This window comes from Melospiza georgiana, chromosome 28 (genome assembly GCF_028018845.1).
Source record: "Melospiza georgiana isolate bMelGeo1 chromosome 28, bMelGeo1.pri, whole genome shotgun sequence".
In the NCBI taxonomy this organism is placed as follows: domain Eukaryota; kingdom Metazoa; phylum Chordata; class Aves; order Passeriformes; family Passerellidae; genus Melospiza; species Melospiza georgiana.
In genome coordinates, this window is record NC_080457.1 from 3,016,784 (window position 1) to 3,037,721 (window position 20,938).

Here is a 20,938-nt window from a genome sequence, read left to right on the forward strand (position 1 = left end):
GAGATAAGGCAGCAGACACAACAATATGGTGTGGGGCGGGGGGACCCCTTTCCCAGCCCTCTTAAATGGGGTGGCCCCGTCGGGCAGCGCTGCCAGGCATGGAGAGAACCACGGTGCTGATCACGGGCTGCTCCTCGGGCATCGGCCTGGGGCTGGCTGCACGCCTGGCAGCCGACGCCGCTCGCCGCTTCCAAGGTAAAGGGGGAAAGGGGTCAGCACTGCCCCGGGGGTCTGTCAGCCCCAGGTGGGCTCACCAGGGAGAGGCAGAGCCTGGGGTGGGTGCTGGGATGCAGCACTGCTGCCCTCAGCCATTCTCTCCCCAGTTTATGCCACCATGCGTGACCTGGCCAAGGGGGAGCGGCTGCTGGAGCGCCTGGGGGGCTCTTGCCCCGACACGCTGGAGCTGCTGCAGCTCGATGTCACTGAGCCCTGCTCGCTGGCAGCTGCTGCACAGCACCTGCAGGGACAGCAGCTGGATGTGCTGGGTATGGCTGGTGTCCCCAGTGTCCCCAGGGTGGCTGAGGGCACCTCTGTGGGGTCACAACCCTCCCCAGGGCACCAGGAGGAGATGCCAAATTACGGGAGGTGCAGGCAGTCCTAGGGCGGGGATGTGTTTAGTGGGGCAGAGGTGCTGGAGATGGATTTGGGGTTACCAAGGGATCATCAGCAGGGAAAGCCCCCCTGTTTCTGCCTTCTTGGTGGTGTGTGGGGCTCCAGTCAGTGGCTGACTGCAGCATGCCTGGCAGTCTGCAATGCAGGGGTGGGACTGATGGGACCGCTGGAGACCTGCTCCGAGCAGGCCATGAAAACTCTCTTCGACGTGAACGTCTTCGGGGCTGTCCGCACCATCCAGGCCTTCCTGCCTGCCATGAAGAGCCGCAGGGCCGGGCGGATCGTTGTCTCCAGCAGCATCGGGGGGCTGCAAGGTGGGACCCCCCGCACCCCGCGGCACACGGAGCTCCCTGTGGGGAACAGCTCTGGTGCTCAGGGTGTGGCTCTGCCCCAGGGCTGCCCTTCAATGCTGTGTACTGCGCCAGCAAGTTTGCATTGGAGGGGCTGTGCGAGAGCCTGGCCATCGTCCTGCGCCCCTTCAACATCCAGTGAGTGCCGGTGATGCTGCAAGGGCTGGATCGTGCCCACCGGGACGGGGGGAACGCCAGGGCGGGGGGACGGTGGCGGCTTATGCTCTCCCTCCCGCAGCCTGACGCTGGTGGAGTGCGGGCCGGTCCACACCAGCTTCATGGCCAACCTGCAGCGCCTCGACCCCGAGGGCAGCGAGATGCGGGGCTTGGACGCCGAGACACAGCGGCTGTACCGCCGGTACCTGGGGCACTGCCAGAGCATCTTCCGCGACACGGCCCAGGAGGTGGAGCAGGTGCTGCCGGTCAGTCACGGCGGGGCGGGGGCGGCCGCGGGCCCGTGCCCGGGAGGGCTCTGACCCGTCTGCGGTGCCAGCTGTTCCTGGAGGCCATCGGCAGCCCCTGCCCTCCCCTTCGCTGCGCCAGCACCCAGCTCCTCGCCCCGCTCTGCCGCCTGCGGCTCAGCAGCCCCGACGGCTCCGCGTACGTCCGCGCCATGCACGACTTCGTGTTCGGCGGCACCGAGACCGGCGGGGAGCAGCCCTGAGCGGCGCCACGCCAGCACCGGAACCGCTGCCCTGCGAACCCCCAGCCCGGCCCTGGCCCGTTCGCGTGCCCGGTGCCGCCGTGTCCCTAATAAAGCCTTTGCAGCCGCACGGCTCCGGTTCCATCCCCGTCTCTCCGCGGAGCTCCCGGGCTCGTTCCGCCCCGCGGGGCTGCACCGGGCCGGGCCGGTCTCCTCCCCTCGCAGGCGGAGCCGGGCGCGCTCCCGCCCGCGGCGGGGCTGCCCGGGAGGCGGAGCTGTTCCGGCGCCGTTGCCGGCCCCGTTCCGGTCGGCGGCGCTTCCGGCGGGGCGATGCCGCCCTTCGCCTCGGGGCTGCTGGTGCTGACGGCGCCGCTGCCCGCGCTGCCGCGCCGGGCGGCGGGGCTGGTGGCGGCGGCGGCGGGGCTGGTGGCGGGGCCGCTCTACGTGCACCTGCAGCCGGGGCTGCGGCTGGGCGGCCCCGCCGCCGGCCCCGCCGCTCCTCCCGCGGGCCCCGCGCTGCTACGGGCTCTGGCCGCGCTCTACACGGCGGCGGCGACGCGGCGGGGGCTGGACCTGCGCGTCCTGCTGGGGCCCGGCCGCCGCCTGGCGCGGCAGCCCCGCGTGCTGTTGGCGGCGGCCGCCGAGGCGCCGGGGCCGCCGGAGCCGGTGCAGCTCGGGCTGCAGCGCCTGGCCGCGGCCGTGTACGGCTGCCCGCCCAGCCTGCCCGCGATGCTGCTGGGCGAGGACGCCGGGGGTGACCCCGACGGGGACCCCGAGCAGGATCCCGAGGCGGCGCTCCCCGAGTTCTTGGACGTGGCTGTTGGCGGCACCTTCGACCGGCTGCACGGTGCCCACCGGCTCCTGCTCAGCGCCTGCTGCCTCCTGGCCCGGCGGCGGCTCCTGGCCGGGGTGGCGGACGGAGAGCTGCTCCGCCGTGAGTCCGGGGCGGCCGTGGCACTGCGCGGGCACCGGGGCTGAGCCCGGGGCTCCCCGGGGCAGGGCAGGGGTCTGGGGGCTCGAGTCACCCACCCGAGGTAGTGCCATCCAGGCAGAGCATCAGTGGGGTCACCATGTCGTGCCCAGAGCCAGCAAAGCGTTCAGGGGCAGCGAGGGCAAGGGAAGGGGGAGGCAGCGTTCAAAGTCCCATCTCTTGGTCTCTCTTTTCTCCCACCCCTCGGTCTCGCTTTCCCGTCACTGTTGTGCTTCCCCGCCCTCCTGGCGCCCGGCAGACAAGGTGCTGCCCGAGCTGATCGAGCCCTACGAGCTGCGGGCGGCGAAGCTGCGCGAGTTCCTGGAGGATGTGAAGCCCTCACTGTGCTACGACATCGTGCCTCTGGCCGACCCCTTCGGCCCCTCGGTCACAGACCCCGACCTGCAGTGCCTGGTGGTCAGCGAGGAGACCCACCGGGGAGGGGTGGCTGTCAACAAGAAGAGACTTGAAAATGTAATTCTCATGCTGGAGTTACCCCTGCCCGCCCTCTCGCCCTGCCTGGGAGCAAATTTGGTTTTGATTCACCCCTTCCCTCTGCTGCATTCTCATGGCCGGGGCTCCCTTCTCTCATCAGGGGCTCCCCGAGCTGGCTCTGTACGAAATCCAATTGATGAAGGACCCCGAGCACAATCAGAACGAGGAGGAGAAGATCAGCTCCTCCAGCCTGCGGCAGAGGCTGCTGGGGACACTGCTGCGGCCCCCGCGGGTGAGGGAGGGCACGGGAGGAGGTGTGGGAGTCTCAAAGAGTTTGGAGAGGCTGCTCTGCAGGCCAGGATCCTGCTCCAGCAAAGCCCAGCTCTCCGTGTGCTGCCACGGCTTTCCTCTTTCCCTCAGCGAGACGCGGCCCTGCCGCTGCGCCCGTACGTGATTGGGCTGACTGGGGGCACTGGCAGTGGGAAAACCTCCATGGCCAAACTGCTGGGGCAGCTGGGCGCCTTCGTCATCGACGCTGACCAGCTGGGCCACGCCGTCTATGCCCCTGGTGGCCCGGCCCACGAGGCAGTGGTGGCAGCCTTTGGGGCAGGTAGGGGCTGCAGGGAGGAGGAAGAGGAGGGAGGGGTGTCCTGGTGTCCCAGACAGCTCTGGCCTGTGCCCTCTCCTTCCCCGTGGGTTCCCCAAGTGTTGTGTGTCCCTTGTCAGAGCTGCTGGTGGGGAATGATGAGCCAGGCTGCTGTTTGTTTGCCTGGGAAAAGCTCTTCCCTGTCCTTTTCAGGAATCGGGTGAAGAGCTGCCAGGTTAGGAGTTTCTACCTGTACCTGTTGAGAGCCCTGTGCCAAAGCCCTTTCCCCAACCCAGGCTTGCCACAGGGATGGGAGTTGTCCCTCCCAAACCTGTTGTGCTTCTGCCTTGCAGAGATCCTGAACAAAGATGGAACCATTAACAGGAAAGTCCTCGGGGCCAAAGTGTTTGGAAATCAGGTAAAAGCAGCTTTATTATAAATACTTAATGCTGCGAGTGTGGGCTGTTCTCTTGTGACAGAGGGGTTGAGTTTTCAGCCCTATGAGATGGTGACACCTTCCTGGCTGTATTTGCTGGCATGGGGACAGGGTGGGACAGATTGCATCTGTGCAGATGAATCAGCAGCTGGGCTGGATATGTATGGCTCTTGCCCTGCAGCTGCTGCTGCCTCCCTGTCTCTGTTCCCATCCCTGTCCCCATTGCCATCTCCTCCATACAATGCTTTTCCTTCACCCAGCTCAGAGGAACGGACCTGACAAACACAGCCAGGCGTGTCTGCCCCTTGCACCCAGTGGCACCTGGCCTTTACAGGTGCTCAGCCTGTTGTTCTGCTGCTTCCCCAAGCCAAGTTAGAGGCACACCAAGAGGTTCCCTGGATGGACATGTCCTTAGTGGGATCTGCTGCACTGGGAGCTTGTTGTGGTGTGGAGCAAAGAACCTCTCACAGAGAGATATCTGCTAATAGCAGGGCCCTAATGGCAGAAAATAATAGGAAAAAGCATGCTGAGCCTGGCAGCAGGAATGGGAGCCTCTGGCCAGGGTGAAAGCTCTCTTGGTGCTCAGTGATGGGCTGGACCCACCTCCCCACCTTCAGTGGCTCCTCCCTGGGTGTCCCCTGAGTGCTTACACCCCACTCTCCTGCCTGGCTGCAGAGGGGCTCTGAGCACCAGGGACTGCATCTCAAATCCTGCTGTGCTCCTTTCCAGGAGCAGCTGAAGAGGCTGACGGACATTGTGTGGCCCAGAATAGCCCAGATGGTGAAGGAGAAGGTCAGGGAGGCTGATGCTCAAGGTAAGGAGGGCAGTGAAGTGTCAGGAAGGTGGCAGTGAGCCCAGGCACTGAGGAATGCCTTTTTTTTGCCTTTATTCCCTAGGGAAAGCCGTGTGTGTGCTGGACGCTGCCGTGCTGCTGGAGGCCGGCTGGCAGGGCATGGTGCACGAGGTGTGGACAGCCATCATCCCAGAGGAGGAGGTGGGCAACGCCAGGGCCCCTCACTTGCTGCTGGAGCTGCTCCTCAGCCTCTGCCGGGCTGCTGAGCGTCCCCCGTGTCCCCGGCAGGCCGTGAGGCGCATTGTGGCCAGGGATGGGCTCACCGAGGAGGCCGCTCGGCGCCGGCTGCAGAGCCAGATGAGCAACAGGCAGAGGGTGGAACAGTCCCAGGTGGTGCTGTGCAGCCTCTGGGAGCCCGAGATCACCCGCCAGCAGGTGAGATGGGGCTGCCACAGCACCTGCAGGGCTGGGTGTGTGCTCAGGGGATGTGACAGCACCTGCAGGGTGCTCAGTGTGTGCTCAGGCCACGCCTGAGTGCGCTGCTCACCATCGAGGCTGCCACAACGGGTGGATTTGGGGATGAGAATTCAGAATTCAGCCGGGAGGGAAGAGCCATGGGACTGTGCTGTGGCTCTGAGGCCGCCCGGTTCTGGTGCAGGTGCACAAGGCCTGGGACCTGCTGCAGCAGCGCCTGAGCCCCGAGCCCAGCCCGTGACGGCCCCGTGAGGCTCCGTGAGGCTCCGTGTCCAGCCAGCACTGCCCACCGTGAGCCGGAGCAGCGCGGGACCGACAGCACCGGCCCCGTCCAGCTCCGCCGAGGGTCCGGGGCCTCCTGCGGTCCCCGGTGAGGGGAGCCCCACAGGGCTGAGCCCCGCTGGGTGACAGTAAAGAGGCTGCTCCTGCCGTGCGTGTCCGTGCACCCGTCCCGTCCCTGCTCCCGTTATGGGCCCGCAGTGCCCGGTGTGGGACCCCCGGTACCCGGTGTGCGACACCCGGTGGGTCACTCCCAGTTCCCGTGGGTCACTCCCGGTGCCCGATGGGTCACTCCCGATGCTCAGTGTGTCACTCCCGGTACCCGATCGGTCACTCTCGGAACCCGGGGGGGTCACTCCCGGTGCCCAGTGGGTCAATCCTAGTGCCCGGTGTGTCACTCCCAATACCCAGTGGGTCACTCCCGGTTCCCCGTGGGTCACTCCCGGTGCCTGGTATGGGTCATTCCTGGTGTGTCACTCCCGGTTCCCCGTGGGTCACTCCCGGTGCCCGGTGTGGAACTCCCGGTTCCCTGTGGGTCACTCCCGGTGTCCGCCGTGGGACTCCCGGTGGGTCACGGCCATGACGTCACGGGCGCCCCCTGGCGGCGGCAGCGGCGCGCGCTCCCGGTGGTCACATGACCGGGCGGGCGGAAGATGGCGGAGCCGCCGGGCGCCGCCGCCGCCGAGGACTCGTGGGGGAAGGTGGGGCCGGGATCGGGTCGGGCCGGGCCGCCGGGTGCCGCGGGGGCGCAGGGCGGCGCGCCGGCACGGGGCTCGTGGCGGCCGGGCAGGGTGAGCGCCGGGCCGGGGGCGCGGGAGGCGGGAGCGCGCACGAGTCGGTGCCGGGGCGAGGGGCGGGGGTGGAGGCCCGGCGGGGCCGCAGCTCGGGGGTGGCGGGTGCTGCTCGGGCTGACCGAGCGCCTTGGGGCGGGGGGCTCCGGGGCGCGGCCCGCATCGCCGCCCCAGCCCCGCTGACGTGTCTCCTCCGCCCGCCGGCCCCGCGCAGGTGGACGCGGCCTACGGCGACAATGGCCTGGACTCCGGTAGGTGCCTGGGCGGCGCCAGCCCCGTCCGTGGGTGGCAGCGGCTGCCCGGGGACGCCCCTCACGTCCCCGCGCCCGGTCACACCCCGAGCTGGGCACTGACCCCGGGACAATGTTAATTCCAGCGCTCTTCATGGAGAATGCCCGGAAAGGCAGCATAGTGTCCCGGGCCAACAGCATCGGCTCCACCAGTGCCTCTTCTGTCCCCAACACAGGTGGGGTTTGCTCTCGGTGACAACGCGGTTCTGCTCGCTGGGGAATCCGGCACATGCCGGGCTTCAGGTCTGCCCTGCACCGAGGGGGTGAGCGTGGCTGGGCAGGATTCCTGTCCTGATGATGAGGAGGAGGAAGGTGGTGGGAGCAGCATCAGGGTTCTGTGGTTCCAGCAGGGTTTGGAGTCGAGAATCACTCTGGTTTTGTCACCTTCCCGAGGGATCTTCCAGCATCTACCTCCTGCCCAGCTCCCTGAGGGGTCTGAAAGTGTTGCCAGGGCTCCTTGGAAAGCTTTTCTGCCCAGCCTGCTGTAGTTGAGTGGGGCGGGGGCTATGCTGGGCCTGGCTGCAGCTGCATGCTCCCTTGAGCTGTCTTGTGCCCCTCGTGGTGCCTCTGTGTCCCACGCCCAGCCCCGCTGTGTCCCCACAGACGACGAGGACAGCGACTGCGCCCAGGAGTCCCCCAAGGAGACCTACAAGGACCAGCGGCGCCGGGCACACACCCAGGCCGAGCAGAAACGCCGGGATGCCATCAAGGTGAGCGAGGCATGGGGCAGCAGGCAGTGCTGCAGGGCTCTGCTCTCCAAGCATTGCTCTTCTGCTGCTGGAGCTGCCAGATCCCTGCTCTGTGTGTGCTGGGAGCTGCCCTGGCTCTGTGCTGTGCTCCTGGCCTCTCAGCATGGACGAGCCCACCACGCTCTGTGGCTCTGCTTCCCTGCAGAAAGGCTACAATGACCTGCAGGCCATCGTCCCCACCTGTGAGCAGCAGGATTTCTCCATCAGCTCGCAGAAGCTGAGCAAGGCCATTGTGCTGCAGAAAAGTGAGTCCCGAGGGAAGGAGGTGCTGTCAACACCCAGAGCTCCGCCCTGGAGGTGTGCAGGGCAAAGTTCAGCACCTTGGAACCTTCTGGAGTGATGAGGCTCTGGGGAGCCTCACCTGCACTCACCTTCCCCAAGGGAACTGGGTCACTGGGAGCTGATGGTGCTGCCCTGGCTCAGGCACCTCCTGTGGGGATCTCCCAAATCCTCACTCTGTGTTTTCGTGCTCAGCTATTGACTACATCCAGTTCCTGCACAAAGAGAAGAAAAAGCAGGAGGAGGAAGTTTCTACCCTCAGGAAAGATGTGATGGCCTTGAAGATCATGAAAGTGTAAGGGAAGAGCTGTTGGGGTCGTGCCCTCCACTTCCTGTTGTTCCCTCACATCCTTGTGGGGTCCTGCAGTGGTTCTACATCTGGGGACAGGCCTGGAACTGGAGCAGGAGTTGGATGTGGGAATTCAGAGCTGGGAGCAGGAGTTGGATGTAGGAATTCAGAGCTGGAAGCAGGAGTTGGATGTGGGAATTCAGAGCTGGGAGCAGGAGTTGGAGTGGGAATTCAGAGCTGGAAGCAGGAGTTGGTGTGGGAATTCAGAGCTGGGAGCAGGAGCTGGTGTGGGAATTCAGAGCTGGGAGCAGGAGTTGGATGTGGGAATTCAGAGCTGGGAGCAGGAGCTGCTGTGGGAATTCAGAGCTGGGAGCAGGAGCTGGGAGTGGCAGCTCAGTCATGTGTGGAGACCTCAGTGCTGACCTTGGTGTGCCGTGCTTGTTTCAGGAACTATGAGCAGATTGTGAAAGCTCATCAGAACAACCCCAACGAGGGGAAGAACCAGATCTCTGATGAGGTGAAGTTCAATGTTTTCCAAGGCATCATGGACTCCCTGTTCCAGTCCTTCAACGCCTCGGTCTCCGTAATGAGTTTTCAGGAGCTCTCAGCGTGTGTCTTCAGCTGGATTGAGGAGCACTGCAAGCCCCAGGTGAATGCAGAGGGGCTGGTGCCACAGCTGAGGGGACAGACAGTGGCACAGGGGTGGCTCTGTCCCTCCACAGACCAACCATGTCCTCTCTCTGCCACAGACGCTGCGGGACGTTGTCATCGGGGTCCTGCACAAGGTGAAGAGCCAGCTCTACTGAGCCTCCCGTGCCACTTCTGTGCCCATGGGATGGGGCACTTCTGCCAGAGGCCAGGGTGCCAGGCACCACCCTGGGCCCTCTCCCTTGTGGCTGTTTTTAAGGTTCTCTGAATTATTTATTGTATTCCTTCTGAAGCCCAGCGGCGGCTGTGCAGACACTGCTGCTCCACTCGGTGCCACCAAATCTTTACAGGGACTGGGCAGGAGGGGAGGGAGAGATGGGGGCAGAGTCTCTGGCTCAGGCCGTGCCATGGGGTTGCCTGTGCCACTGACTCTCCTTGCAGAGCTGATCCCAGAGCAGCCCCACTCTGTGCCCTCAGGCCCGTGACAGCCCTGCTGTCCCCAAGGTGGGCAAATGTGACAAAAAGCATACTAAAAACAATGGGTTTCTGGTATAGCAGCAGGAATTGCTTTTCCCTGACCCTCTGGGCTGTGCCCTGCCCCTCTGAAGCAGCTGTTTTGAGTCAGCTGTTGCAGTTTGGAGGAGCCTGGCAGTGCTGGCAGCAGGATGAGCCCATCAAGAGCTGGGAGCTGTGGCCCTGGCAGCACATGCGAGGGCCTTGAAGAACCCCAAGCATGCTGCAGCCCTGGGAAGGAACAGAGTGAAGTTCCTGCAAGTGCTGGAACACCTCTCCTTCTCAGAAACTGTGGCTGTATTGCACAGCAAAGATCTGCAGCTGTAGCACAGCTACTCCTCCTTAGAACTTTTATACACACACATACATGACCAGCCTCGATTGGATTTTTATTACTGTAAATTTTGAAATGGTCCCAGAGTGCTGCCTGTGCCAGCTGTAGAAGCAGCTGCTGTCAGGGACATGTTTGACCCTGTCCCATGCCCAGTTTGGGTCACAGCCCTGCCTGGGTGAGGGCTGGGCACTGTCCAGAGTGAGGGGAGCAGGGTGCTGCCAGCAGCAGGGTTTGTTCTCCATCTCCATGTTTGTGCTCCTGCTCCAGGGGCACATCCAGGGAATGTTTATTTCAGGCAGTTTTTCCAGCACTGAGCAGGGAGTGCTGCCTCCTGCCTTGGGAAGAAGACGTGGAATTTTACAGACCTCACACGTGAAAGTGATGTATTTTTCTATTGTGAAAAGTAATTAAATAAATTTCACTGAATGTTTTGATGATTTTTCTGATGCTGAGTTACTGGAGCTGTGCCCTAGAGCTGGTGGTTTCCAGAAGCCCATTCCACCCCTATGGCTGTGGTTTCCTGGCTCCTGCCCTCCCCACTCCTCAGGGCTTAAATCCTTCCCTGACACCTTCTGAAGAGACAAACACCACAGGGATGTGCAGCTGAACCAAAATCCTGGTGTTTAATGGATCATATTCTCATGTCACCACTCAGGCACGGAGCAGGAACACACACAGAGCTCTGGAGCCCAGACAGTCCCTCGCTGCTTCTCCTTACCAGAACACCAGGACACGGCACCAGTGCCCCATGTGTCCCCCCAGCCACGCTAGGGGCAGGAAAAAACAACATTCCACTGCAAGGAGAGAGCCAGTGCCTAAGTTACTGCTACCCACCACCCTTCCAACTACAAAACATTTTAAAACAAACCCAAATAAATACACTGGACAAATCCCAGTCCTGCAAAAAGAGAAAAAGAACAACCCAACAGCCGAGTTTCAGAGGCAGCTCTGCAGCAGCTTCTCCCCAGAACAAAGGCTCCCCCAGCACCTCACGTGGCCGCTGGCAGCTCCACGCCGTGGTCCTCGTCTGTCTCTATCCCAACCTCCTCCTGCACGGCACCGAGCACATCACAACAGGCTCAGGGTCTGGCTCGGCAGCCGTGAGCACAACCCAGCCTCGGTACTTACAAAGAATTGCTTCTTGCTCTTGGGATAACCCTCCAGGATGGCATCCAGCAGCTCGGTGGCCTGGGGATACAGGGCAGGTGAGGGCTGTGGGCAGCAGTCCCGGCGGGGCCCTCACTGCACAGCTGGTGCCATCCCCTTCCTCCATACCATCCTCTTCCTCCGGCGCCACTCCCGGCGGTACAGCTGCTGCTCCCGGCACACCTGCAACAGCCGCGGGTCAGAGCTGCCCTGCAGGGCTCTCAGCAGCCCCGGGCAAGCAGCGCCGGTAAGGGAAGTGCTGGATCCTGGATCCAGACTGACCCCAGTTCAGACACAGCTGCTGTTCACCTTCTCTTTTTCCTCCGGAGTCACATGGTTGGTTGCAGTTTTAATCCTCTCCAGTTTCTCCGTGTAACTGGCACAGTCCTTCCTCAGCACCTCGATCTCCTTGGCAATCTCAGGGGTTGTCATGGAGCTGTTCAAGTCCTTCAGCTCTGGGAAGGTGGCACCAATCACGGCCCGGGCTGGCCCCGGGGCACGGCTGGGGATGCCAGGGCGGCTGGGGGCTGCCCGGCCAGGCACACTCACTCACCCGCCTCCATGTGCCGGCAGCTCTGCTGCAGCGCTTGCAGCTGCCCGGAGCGGGCGGCAATCTCCCCGTCCAGCCCGCGCAGCTCCGCATCGCTGGCGGCCGGGAGCTGCTCCTGCGGGGAGCGACGGCTCAGGGCTGCGGGGCACCGGGGCCGGCGGGCGGCGGCCGGGGCTCACTCACCTGGTCGGCGAAGTAAATCTTCTGCTTGCCGTAGACCTTCTCGCGAACGCGGCCCTGCTGCGCCAGCTGCTCCAGCGCCTTCACCACGGCCTGCGGGACGCGGCGTCAGCCGGGCCCGGGCCCGCCCCGCCCCAGCCCGGCCCGGCCCCGCTCACCGCCTTGCCCAGCCCGTGCTCCCGCTGCAGGTTCCCGAAGGCATCCTGGGCGCTGTACGGCCGGTTCTGCTCCCGCAGGTACCGCAGCAGCACGGCGGCGGCGCCTCCTGCGGGACCAGCCCCGGTCACCGCGGCCTCCCGGGGCCGCCCGGTGCTCCCCCGCCTCTCCCGCACTCACCGCCGGCCGCGGCCTCCCGCCCTTTGCTCATGGCGCGCCCGCGGCCCCGCTCCGTTCCCGGTTGGCGCCGTGCACGCACTTCCGGCGCGCCGCCCGCCCCCCGCCAATGGCGGGGCAGGCCGCGATGGGCGGGGAAACGTGCCCCGCCCGGTACCGGCCCGTGATGGGCGGGGGAACGTGCCCCGCCCGGTACCGGCCCGTGATGGGCGGGGAAACGTGCCCCGCCCGGTACCGGCCCGCGATGGGCGGGGAAACGTGCCCCGCCCGGTACCGGCCCGTGATGGGCGGGGGAACGTGCCCCGCCCGGTACCGGCCCGTGATGGGCGGGGAAACGTGCCCCGCCCGGTACCGGCCCGTGATGGGCGGGGGAACGTGCCCCGCCCGGTACCGGCCCGCGATGGGCGGGGGAACGTGCCCCGCCCGGTACCGGCCCGTGATGGGCGGGGGAACGTGCCCCGCCCGGTACCGGCCCGTGATGGGCGGGGGAACGTGCCCCGCCCGGTACCGGCCCGTGATGGACGGGGGAACGTGCCCTGCCCGGTACCGGCGCGCCCCCGCGGGAACGCGGCCCGCGCACAGCCCGCGGAGGGCTCAGGACTCCCCGGCCGGAACCGGCGCTCCCGCTCCCTCGCCCCCCACCGCCTCCGCACCGGACTCAGCCCGTACCCGTTACCGAGCTCCCCTTCCCGGCTGAGGCCGCCCCCCCGCCCCCGCCCTCAGCCCCGGCACGGCGGACGCAGTGGGATAAGCAGAATCAGACAGACAGCAGCCGGTAACGGGGTCCCTGACGAGGTACGTTCTTGGCTGCACAAACGTGATCAGAACCGGGTCTGTATGGCTTAGGAAAAGTAACGGGGGCACTCGGTGGGCACTCGGTGGGCAGAGGGGGCTGGCGCTCCCTGGAGTCTGCTGGTTTGTTCACAGGCACGACCTCTTCAGTCGCTGCTGGTCTGGGCTGCTGTCCCTGCTGTCCCTGCACACGGCTGGAGGCAGCACGGGCCCAGGGACACAGCACGGCCCTGGCAGCCCTGCTCCACCTCCTCCTTCCTCCAGGAAAACGTGCAGCCTCGGCCCTGCCCACGGGAACGCACTGGAGCAGCACAGGGGTTTCTAGCAAAGTGTTAGTTGGCTGTTAACAAAAGCTGTTAGTTCAGAGAAGCAACACAAGAGCAGGGGCTACACGTGGATGTTGTTGTAGGTGGGCTGATGGTCACAGCAGGTGTCTTATTGCCATTGAGCTCTTACAAAACAGCATCGCGAGGAGCTGGAGCCGAGGGAGCAGCCAGTGCAAGGAAAACATTGCAGCTGCTCAACATCCACAGTGGAGCAAGGGGCTTGGTTCCACCTGGAGTTGGATATTGCTGGGAGAGAAGACTTGGATTTGTGCACACATTAGGATTGGGGAACAGCTGTCTGAGACAGAACAGCATTGAGGCCCAGACACCACATCTGAGGGGCTCTGTCCTGTTCCCCTGGTTACACATCAGTGCCAGAACTCAGTGCACAATTGTTCCTGGCGATGCTGTCAGTCCCACTGGACTTGAGAGCTGCAAACACCAGATTTATTGTCTGAGAGATAAAAGTTTGGAGCAGGCAGCATCATGTCAGACAGTGCAGGGTGATTGTGGAGCTGTCCCATCAACGCCTCTTCCCTACAGATTGCCAGTGTCCTTTATTTTAAGATCCAAGCGAGGCTACGGAGTCACAAGTGACAGTGGTGCACCCAGCCAGGAGTGGCTGTCACATCACCCAGACCCCCAGGAGACGATTGAGAGAACTGTGCAAAGCTTTTCCTTCCAGGATTCACTCCATGATGCGCAGTAGAAAACCAGAGGGAAGTGACAGCATGGTTTACTGGCCCCGGGAGCCAGTGGGATCCAGCTGGTTCAGCTCAGACTGATCCAGCAGTTCAAAGTCATCCCCTTCAGCATCAGTGTCCAAGTCCAAACTGGCTGCTCTGAGGTGAGTCTTTGCCCCTCTCTGGGGATTGGTGCTGCGTGAGGGGCCTGCCTGAGAGCCTCCTGACAGTGCCAGCTGGATCATGCCCCTGGTGACGAAGCCAGCGATGTTGTTGGTGAGGTTCTGCACCGATGGCAGCGTGCCAAACTCCTCCTGCTCGTAGGGGAGCTGCAGATCCTCCGTGCCCTGCGCGCGGTACGCCAGGCTCGGGATCCCAATGCTGGTGTCATCCTCATCATCTATGCCTGTTGCTTCAGGGTTTATGGAAGGGAAGTCAGGCAGATCCCTGGCAAAAGATTCTTCTGGGTCACTGTGACCATCCAGGTCTGGAAGAGGAGAAAGTGCTTTAATTGCCAGTACTCACCAGGCCCAGGCAGGAGCTGGGCCAGCACCTCCCCTGGACACACTGTTGGGAGCTCACAGATCACACTCTTCAACATCTCCCTCCCCTCATCCCAAGGGTTCAGATCCCAGCTCACTCACGAGGAACACTGGTGCTGAAGCAGCCACCTGTGAGAGTGGAGCACCAGCACCCAGAGCCAGATCTGCCTGTGCAGAGCTGCTGCCCTCGCTCAAGCACCACGGGAATGCAGGAGGAAGTTCAGTTCTGAACAAAACAGGCACTTGCAGCTCATTTCCAGCAGCAAGGCTGACATCAAACAGCCAGACTTCAATGATGGGAGGTAACACATCCTCCCTCTAGCCTATCACACTGGCACCTGCTCAGCATTCCACACCTTCCCTTCCCTCTCACCTTCTGATCCCTCTGTCAGGGGTGTCTGGCCCCTGGAAAGGTTAAACATCCCATTTTCAGTATAGGAAACCTCAGCATCTGAATGCTCAGAGTCAGAGATGGTCAGTTCCTTGGCCACCACAGAGTCATCCAGCTTTGAAATAGAAGATAAAATTGAAAACATCAGCACTAGAAAGGTTATCCCCACGCCTCAAAACAACAGATGATGGAGTGGCCTCCTGCTAAACCTGGACCCCGTGGGAGACTGGTACCTGAGACTCATTCACATTTACTGCACAGGGTAGGAGACTGCAGCTGGCACAAGCAGCTCTGGACATTCTTTAGTGGAACAGAGTGGGAAAACCTATCTGAAAGGACAGTGTCCTCATCTGCTCTCCTATCACTCTGAGCTGTGCTGCCAGATGTGCTGCATGTCCCCCCAGTGAGGTTTGTTCTTTCCAGCTGAGCTCTTCCCTCTCCAAGAAGCTCCATTACCTTGGGGCAGAATGCAGCCAGCTCCTCTTCACTGTCACTCCCATCATCCGTGGCTTCCTCACCCAGGGCCCGGCCATGCACTGTTAGAAAGCACACACAAAGCTGTTACTGCTGCTGGGCAAGGCTCTGTGCAGGACCAGAAACCCCCAAACTGCACAGAACAGAGCACAGCCCTGTTCCACAGCAGAGCCATGATCATTTGCAGGTTTTTTGCTGAAATGAACATGTTCAGAACTCCCTCGCACAGTTTTTTTTTTCCTCCTTTCCTCCTTTTTCCAGAATAGAGAACACACAGTTCTGACAGCCAAGAACTGGAGCAGCTCTGGGAAGGTGGTGTGAAAAGCCCACAGCAGCTGCTTCCTAGGAGATGGCTGCAGAGGAGGAACTGCCTCTCTCTCTTCCCAAGGCAGTTCCAAGGATTTGCCATGCCACACATGCAGCCCACACTGCCCACCAAGGCTGGAGCCTCTATTTATTCACAGCCTGTTCCAGGGATCAGAGATCCAGGTGTGAAACCTTGGAGGCAGAAAGGGCACAAGACTCTATTGGAATATTGCCAATATAGCCAACAGGACGTGCCTAAGCTTGTCTGGCCCTTGCTGCTGAACCAAACAGCAGCACTGTGGTGTTTCACCCCACAGACACTTTTGGCTAAGCTGGGTGTGTGGTGTTTCACCCCACAGACACTTTTGGGTGCTTGGAGGAAAGTCCAGGCCTGCAGGAGCTCTGGTGGTGCTGGGATGGAGCTTCCCCCCATAACAGGGTCTGCTCCTTGGGTTTCTCTCTGGCGGAGAAGCTTTAAGGTGATGGTGAAGGAAAGGAGTTGGTTCTGATGGAGGGTTTGGAACCAGAGCTTTATTCTGGCCCACAGGACTCCCTAACCCCGTGGTTGCTGTGTCTTTGAACCCCAGGGAAAAGGGGAGGGAAGGGGTAGGGAGCCACCAAACAGGTACAGGAGGGGAGGGACAAAGGACACCTGGATGGCCCAATGCTCCCCCCAGGGCTTTGAATCTGCCAATCACTGATGCTCTTCTGGAATTCCAGGACTGACAGACAGTGCTGGGAGGGGAAAGGAGAGGTGACTGACACACCTGGCAGGGAATTATCAGAGAGGAACCCGAGGCTCTGAGGTAAACCCTGAAATGACAACACACAGGACTCACGCTGCCGCTGGCGCTGCCTCGCTGTCACGTATCCGCGCACGCTCCAGTCCAGGCGCTGCAGCACGGGCTCCAGCCTGAGGTACACCCTCTGCCCCAGCCTGTGGTACACAGCCAGGGGCCACAGCAGCACCAGCAGCACTGCAGGAAGCAGGAATGTGGGTTAGAAAGGTGCTCAGGATGCTGCCTGGCAAACATCCTGCCTGTTTCCTGATGCAGCACAACACACAGAGCACACAGATGTGAGCACTGAGGGCAGCGCTGTGGGAGGCTGTTGGAGCAGGTGCCATCACTAGAGCAGTGTGTTTCTTGTTGATGGAGTGACAGAAGTATTTTTTGTCCTTTTAAAAAGGAAAGAAGCCTAGAAGTTTCTCTCCTGGATTAGGTGGAGAGTTTCTCTCCTACCTCATAGGTCTAGGGGACTTCACCTCAAACATAAGGATAGCTAATTGTACAGAAATTGCCTGCCTGAGCAATTTAGTAGAAAAAGAAGTGAACAAAGGAACTAATCACTTTTGTGAGGTGTTTTACGAGGAGCAGGATTTCTGGCACCTGGCTCGGTTTTTCCCTGTTTGTTATTTTGCATTTTATTACATCTTTTTGTTTCCAACACTGCAACAGAAGCCATCCTGCTGATTTTTATGCCTCCAAGGGTAGCTGAGCTATCTTGGGTGTGTTATAGCCCTCCAAGAGCTTATTAGATCTGGCTGAAGGAGGCTACTATATCCCATCAGCTCTGCCAATTTAACAAAATTGAGAGGCCAACCTGATCTGTAGTTACTCAAACACGTTCTTTCCAGACCAGACTTTGAGTCCTGGTCAAGAACCACCACATTCCTGGCAGAATGTATTGTTTTAAATTTTAAAACCATTCACACAAGCTATCCTATGAGCCCCATTCCTTGGACATTCAGCACTACTCATCTCCTTTCACATGTAGGTCTGTGTTGGCACAGAGCTTTACTTACACAGCAGGTACGAGAGCAAGAGCCCAGGGATGTACCGGCCCAGGACAGCCAGGAAAGTGAACACTCCACACACTAAAAGGCAAAACTGAAGACATGACAGACAGTGAGTTTCCAGGCTTAAGCAGCAGGTCCACTCACTTCTTGACCATCTCAGCCTCTGCAAATCTTGGGTCAGGTCATTGTTCCAAAGAGGGTGAAGCCTTCAGTGTCCAACCCCTGCTCCAGTGTGGGCACAGGGGATCTGCCCTCAGAGCCACAGGCAGCTGAGGAGCTTCCCAAAGCAGGGACACCAACAGCAAGGAAGAGGTTAAACTAGAGAGCTCTTCAAGGTGAAAAGCACAAGGACAGTATCACTGTGCTACAGGTTTCTCTTTCCATAAACTCAAAAAAAGAAGAAGGAAAAAGCTTTACACATTCTCAAACTGTTAAAACCCAGTGAGGAGACAAATTTGACAGACACTTGAAAAGGCAGAAACCTCCAGAAGGAGCAGCCAGGCTCTCACTTCAGTGGTGCAATCCACACAGTGACATTCACTTTCTCCTCCCTCCTCCACAACCTGATTATTCTGCCTGGGTTTTCCATTCCTCCCCACCACATAACAGGCACGGTGCTTGTGGGAGCCCTCCCATGACAAGCTCCCATCAGAAAACGTGTTCAGCCAGTGCTGGATGCCAGCACAGCAGGATCCTCGTGGTCAGCACGGGCTCCACACCAACCAGGTCATTTCTGAACTGCACATTTCTTACCTTGCCAGGACTTTGCCTCTTGAAAACGAAGAGATTACTCAAGAAGTTGGTCCCAGTCACCCATCCTTCAGCCAAATGATGACAGAGCTCTGGCAGCCCCAGCAGCCGAGGGTGGACGTATCCCCAGCTGCAGGGAAGGCACAATTTGGGGAGATATTGCTGCATCAGTGGCAGGGATGAAGACCCCCATTATAATTACTTGTCTTAAAGCTTCCTCCTGTTCCCACCCAGCACAGAGCTCTAGAGGTGAGGGCCACTTGCCCTCCAAGCAGTGCCCTGGTCAAAGCAGTTCATCTACAGCCCCTCTAGCAGCATCCCAGTGCTCCCACAGCAGCTGACGAGCAGGAATTTCAGTCAATGCCCTGGCAAATTTCAGTTTCCATGCTGCACAGGCAAATCAGGTGAATCCATTTATTTTTTTCTGTGTTTATCTGGTCAACTGCAGCCTCCAAGTGTTCAGCGTGAGGTCTAGAAGCAGCCTTGCACCTCACTTCATGTACTCAGTTACTCTGGAGGCCTTGAACTGGTCAGTTTTTGTTAGTGCTGCCTAACTGCTAGTCAGGAGTACCTGAAGGTTAGAAAGAGCAATTCCTTTTGTGCTTGAGTCTCTTAAAAAAAATGAAAATAAATAAAGACAATTGTCCTTTGGCAGCAGGTGAGGTGATGATTTAATCAGGAAGTGACATCCAGCACAGGAAGGTGTGCCCAGAGAGGCAGGTGTGAGCACTGAGGCAACACCTCAGCATTTCTCAACCCATAATTAATGCTGCAGTCACATCATAACTATGCAGGAACAACTGCTGGAACAAGCCTGTTAAATATTCCCCATCAAGTCTCAGAAGACTTCATTAATTCCCACAGAAATGCTGGTTTCCTGCTACTGGAGAGCCACACAAGAGGAATTGCTCTTAAGGCAACACTTCTAACTTCAGGGGGCAGGGAATCAAGCAAGCAAATCTTGGAGGCTGGTAAGAAGACAAAGTATGATAAAATGGCTTGGGCAAGTAAAAAACTTCTCATGAGCACCTGGCTGCACCTGGGTCTCCATCTGCCCTCTGCTGAGCAGCTCCCAGCTCCCTCCTCCCCCAAAGGTGCCAACACCCCAAGCATGTGCAGGTAACAACACAGTATCACAGCAAAGTATCACAGCAGAGCAGTCAATTAGTTTCCTACCTCTCATTGTCTAATTCATCAGGTCTTGCCACTAAAATATTAAGAACAGACACTACATTAGTTGCAAGGAATTTGCCATGGGAATGCTTAGCTCTTGGGATTTAAGTAAAGTTTTAATAAGCTGGGGAACACCTGGAAAAGACATTAAGTGTAATTACAGGATGGAGAAGCATCACTCCATAACAAACCCTGAGTGTGTGTACGTGTGACAGCACAGGGCTGCAGGAGTCTCTCTCTGGTGCTCCTTGGTGTTTGCTGCACTCTAGAGCCTGCCCACCTCCCTCTCCCCCCTGCACACACCAGCTGGGGAGCAGGAACAGCCTGCACACTGGAGGCATCGTGGATTTATCCTTTAATACCTTCCCACCCAGGCTGAGACTTGAAAGGGATCAAATCAGAGGGATGAGGGAGCTGGACAGACACTGTCTGCTAACAAGGAGCCTGAGCCAAGCTTTGAAAACAAGGAGAGCTTTAATGTCTTCCCAGGAAGTACAGGGAACGTGGATTGAAGCAGAAAGCTGGGAGCTGGACTTGCTGGTTAGTCAGGGAACCAGCCCTGGGAACATGCAGACCCTCACACTGCTCCAAACTAACCTGACCATGCAAAGCCAAGGGACCCTGAGCTGCTGGACTGGGGGTGTCCATCAGTGTATTAATGTCACAAAGGAGGGAAACAACTGCTTTGGTCACTGAGAGCTGAAAACTAACTCCATTACAGCCCTTCAGATGCCTCTTCTCCCAAAGACATCTCTGATCAACAGCAAGGCTGGGACTTGTGTTCATCCTAAACTGATTATGGATTCTGAGGGGGAATCCAGACGAGTTCCATCTGCTTCTGTTTCTCACCCTGGTACTGAATGCTCACAAAGTGAATCACTGTCTCCAACCTGCACTAGGTCACGTACACCCTGTGGTTCAGGATTACAAGGCACATACCAGTGTCACAAGCACAAAAAGAACTTGTGTTTACACAGGTTTAGAATATTCCAGCTCCAGAAAGAGCATGCCTGCAGTAGTCTTGCTGGCTTCTAGACCCTTAAAGCAAAAAGTTGAGGTTTTGGCAATGTAACTGCAGGCAGCGCAGAGCCTGTACTTGTGGGGCTGGCAACTGGGCTTGATTTGTTGCTATGAGCTCAAAATGCAACTTACCACCAATTTCTGGCCAGATTTTGTGTTTCCACTGGTCTACACACACTACCACTATGAGGGTTACAGCAGTCAGGAACAGCAAACGAAGGGAAGTCAGAGCAAAGAACCTGTGGGGAAGAAACCAATGAGTTGGTACCGACCAGATATTTAGGGATAACACAAACCGACCTCAAACCACTCACTGAGGGGGAAAACTCAGCACCTGCTACTCAGTCACCACACAGCGTGCCCCGGGGGCAGCTGCCGGGTGACTCCGGTTTGCTCGTGTCAGGTGTCCCGGGACAGCCCTGGTGTACAGCTCCTGTCAGGGCAGGCTGCCCTCCCTCCCCTGCCTCAGAGCAGGCTGGTTTGATGCTCTCAGGTACAAGCAGAGCACGGGGACGGGGCTGCAGCAAACCCAGCGCTCCCGGTCCCTCCTATCCGAAAGGGGCACGGAGCAAACCCGCGGCCCCTTACGGACCGCTTCTCCCCGAGGGCAGCTCCCCCAAGCCCCCCGGCCACCGCAGCCCTGAGCGGCCCTGTCCCGGTCCCAGCCCCGGCGCTCACCAGAACAGGCCGTGCACCGCCACCCAGCACAGCGCGCTGCGGCCCGGCCGCTCCCACACCAGCGCGGCCTGCACGGCGCCCAGCAGCGGCTCGTAAGGCCCGAGGCGGCAGCGCAACGCCGCGCTCAACGCCTGCACCCGCCGCTGCCGCTCGCCGGGCCCGGGCCCCACCGCCGTTGCCGCCGCCGCCATCGCTCCCTCACGGCGTCAACATCCGCCCGCCCGCCGCGCGCGCGCGCCCGCCGCAAGCATGGCGGCCCCCAGCAACCGACTGCGACGCCACTGTGCGCGCCGCCATCTTGGCGCATGCGCGGCCCGCACCTCCC

General features: G+C 60.2%; 5 protein-coding genes across 7 annotated transcripts; 3 read left to right on the top strand and 2 right to left on the bottom strand.

Annotated features, from left to right (window-relative positions):
- Nucleotides 1-92: 92 nt before the first annotated feature.
- HSD17B1 (hydroxysteroid 17-beta dehydrogenase 1) lies at nt 93-1,626 on the top strand. The gene is made up of 6 exons (XM_058041475.1): nt 93-195; nt 324-485; nt 747-926; nt 1,007-1,100; nt 1,201-1,384; nt 1,456-1,626. Exons 1-6 carry the CDS (start codon nt 99-101, stop codon nt 1,624-1,626), a joined length of 888 nt encoding a protein of 295 aa, XP_057897458.1. The 5' UTR covers nt 93-98.
- A 309-nt stretch (nt 1,627-1,935) lies between these two features.
- On the top strand, nt 1,936-6,082 carry COASY (Coenzyme A synthase). The gene is made up of 9 exons (XM_058041476.1): nt 1,936-2,539; nt 2,835-3,049; nt 3,171-3,302; nt 3,431-3,620; nt 3,950-4,014; nt 4,762-4,846; nt 4,929-5,026; nt 5,114-5,260; nt 5,484-6,082. Exons 1-9 carry the CDS (start codon nt 1,936-1,938, stop codon nt 5,538-5,540), a joined length of 1,593 nt encoding a protein of 530 aa, XP_057897459.1. The 3' UTR covers nt 5,541-6,082.
- A 68-nt stretch (nt 6,083-6,150) lies between these two features.
- On the top strand, nt 6,151-9,905 carry MLX (MAX dimerization protein MLX). Of its 3 annotated transcripts, none has more exons than XM_058041910.1 (8): nt 6,151-6,279; nt 6,584-6,620; nt 6,746-6,835; nt 7,263-7,369; nt 7,554-7,653; nt 7,883-7,982; nt 8,424-8,625; nt 8,726-9,905. In XM_058041910.1, the coding sequence occupies exons 1-8, from the start codon at nt 6,232-6,234 to the stop codon at nt 8,780-8,782; spliced, it is 741 nt and encodes a 246-aa protein (XP_057897893.1). In that variant the 5' UTR covers nt 6,151-6,231; the 3' UTR covers nt 8,783-9,905. The 3 variants fall into 3 exon arrangements, with proteins under 3 accessions (XP_057897893.1, XP_057897894.1, XP_057897895.1); XM_058041912.1 differs by lacking the exon at nt 6,151-6,279 and adding an exon at nt 6,352-6,369; XM_058041911.1 differs by lacking the exon at nt 6,584-6,620.
- Nucleotides 9,906-10,075: 170 nt separating this feature from the next.
- On the bottom strand, nt 10,076-11,774 carry PSMC3IP (PSMC3 interacting protein). Its single transcript, XM_058041913.1, has 8 exons — nt 11,684-11,774; nt 11,506-11,612; nt 11,351-11,440; nt 11,171-11,282; nt 10,927-11,072; nt 10,747-10,800; nt 10,600-10,659; nt 10,076-10,520 (listed from the first exon to the last, which is right to left on the bottom strand). Exons 1-8 carry the CDS (start codon nt 11,712-11,714, stop codon nt 10,461-10,463), a joined length of 660 nt encoding a protein of 219 aa, XP_057897896.1. The 5' UTR covers nt 11,715-11,774; the 3' UTR covers nt 10,076-10,460.
- A 681-nt stretch (nt 11,775-12,455) lies between these two features.
- On the bottom strand, nt 12,456-20,804 carry RETREG3 (reticulophagy regulator family member 3). The gene is made up of 9 exons (XM_058041914.1): nt 20,614-20,804; nt 20,068-20,174; nt 18,919-18,949; nt 17,746-17,872; nt 16,999-17,083; nt 16,034-16,171; nt 14,871-14,950; nt 14,397-14,529; nt 12,456-13,968 (listed from the first exon to the last, which is right to left on the bottom strand). Exons 1-9 carry the CDS (start codon nt 20,802-20,804, stop codon nt 13,535-13,537), a joined length of 1,326 nt encoding a protein of 441 aa, XP_057897897.1. The 3' UTR covers nt 12,456-13,534.
- Between the last annotated feature and the right edge of the window lie 134 nt (nt 20,805-20,938).

Bases quoted from the DNA above. Each gene is read 5' to 3' on its own strand.
- HSD17B1 (XM_058041475.1), top strand. From the start codon at position 99: ATGGAGAGAACCACGGTGCTGATCACGGGCTGCTCCTCGGGCATCGGC. The intron at 486-746 runs GTATGGCTGGTG...CATGCCTGGCAG, and splicing joins ACAGCAGCTGGATGTGCTGG to TCTGCAATGCAGGGGTGGGA. The intron at 927-1,006 runs GTGGGACCCCCC...GCTCTGCCCCAG, and splicing joins CAGCATCGGGGGGCTGCAAG to GGCTGCCCTTCAATGCTGTG.
- COASY (XM_058041476.1), top strand. From the start codon at position 1,936: ATGCCGCCCTTCGCCTCGGGGCTGCTGGTGCTGACGGCGCCGCTGCCC. The intron at 3,050-3,170 runs GTAATTCTCATG...TTCTCTCATCAG, and splicing joins ACAAGAAGAGACTTGAAAAT to GGGCTCCCCGAGCTGGCTCT. The intron at 4,015-4,761 runs GTAAAAGCAGCT...GCTCCTTTCCAG, and splicing joins CCAAAGTGTTTGGAAATCAG to GAGCAGCTGAAGAGGCTGAC.
- MLX (XM_058041910.1), top strand. From the start codon at position 6,232: ATGGCGGAGCCGCCGGGCGCCGCCGCCGCCGAGGACTCGTGGGGGAAG. The intron at 6,836-7,262 runs GTGGGGTTTGCT...GTGTCCCCACAG, and splicing joins CTCTTCTGTCCCCAACACAG to ACGACGAGGACAGCGACTGC. The intron at 7,654-7,882 runs GTGAGTCCCGAG...TTTCGTGCTCAG, and splicing joins GGCCATTGTGCTGCAGAAAA to CTATTGACTACATCCAGTTC.
- PSMC3IP (XM_058041913.1), bottom strand. From the start codon at position 11,714: ATGAGCAAAGGGCGGGAGGCCGCGGCCGGCG. The intron at 11,613-11,683 runs GTGAGTGCGGGA...CTGGTCCCGCAG, and splicing joins GCGGGAGGCCGCGGCCGGCG to GAGGCGCCGCCGCCGTGCTG. The intron at 10,801-10,926 runs GTGAACAGCAGC...CGGCTGTTGCAG, and splicing joins CTCCGGAGGAAAAAGAGAAG to GTGTGCCGGGAGCAGCAGCT.
- RETREG3 (XM_058041914.1), bottom strand. From the start codon at position 20,804: ATGGCGGCGGCGGCAACGGCGGTGGGGCCCGGGCCCGGCGAGCGGCAG. The intron at 17,873-18,918 runs GTAGGAAACTAA...CCTTCCCTGCAG, and splicing joins GATGAATTAGACAATGAGAG to CTGGGGATACGTCCACCCTC. The intron at 14,951-16,033 runs GTGAGTCCTGTG...GCTTTCTAACAG, and splicing joins GAGGCAGCGCCAGCGGCAGC to TGCATGGCCGGGCCCTGGGT.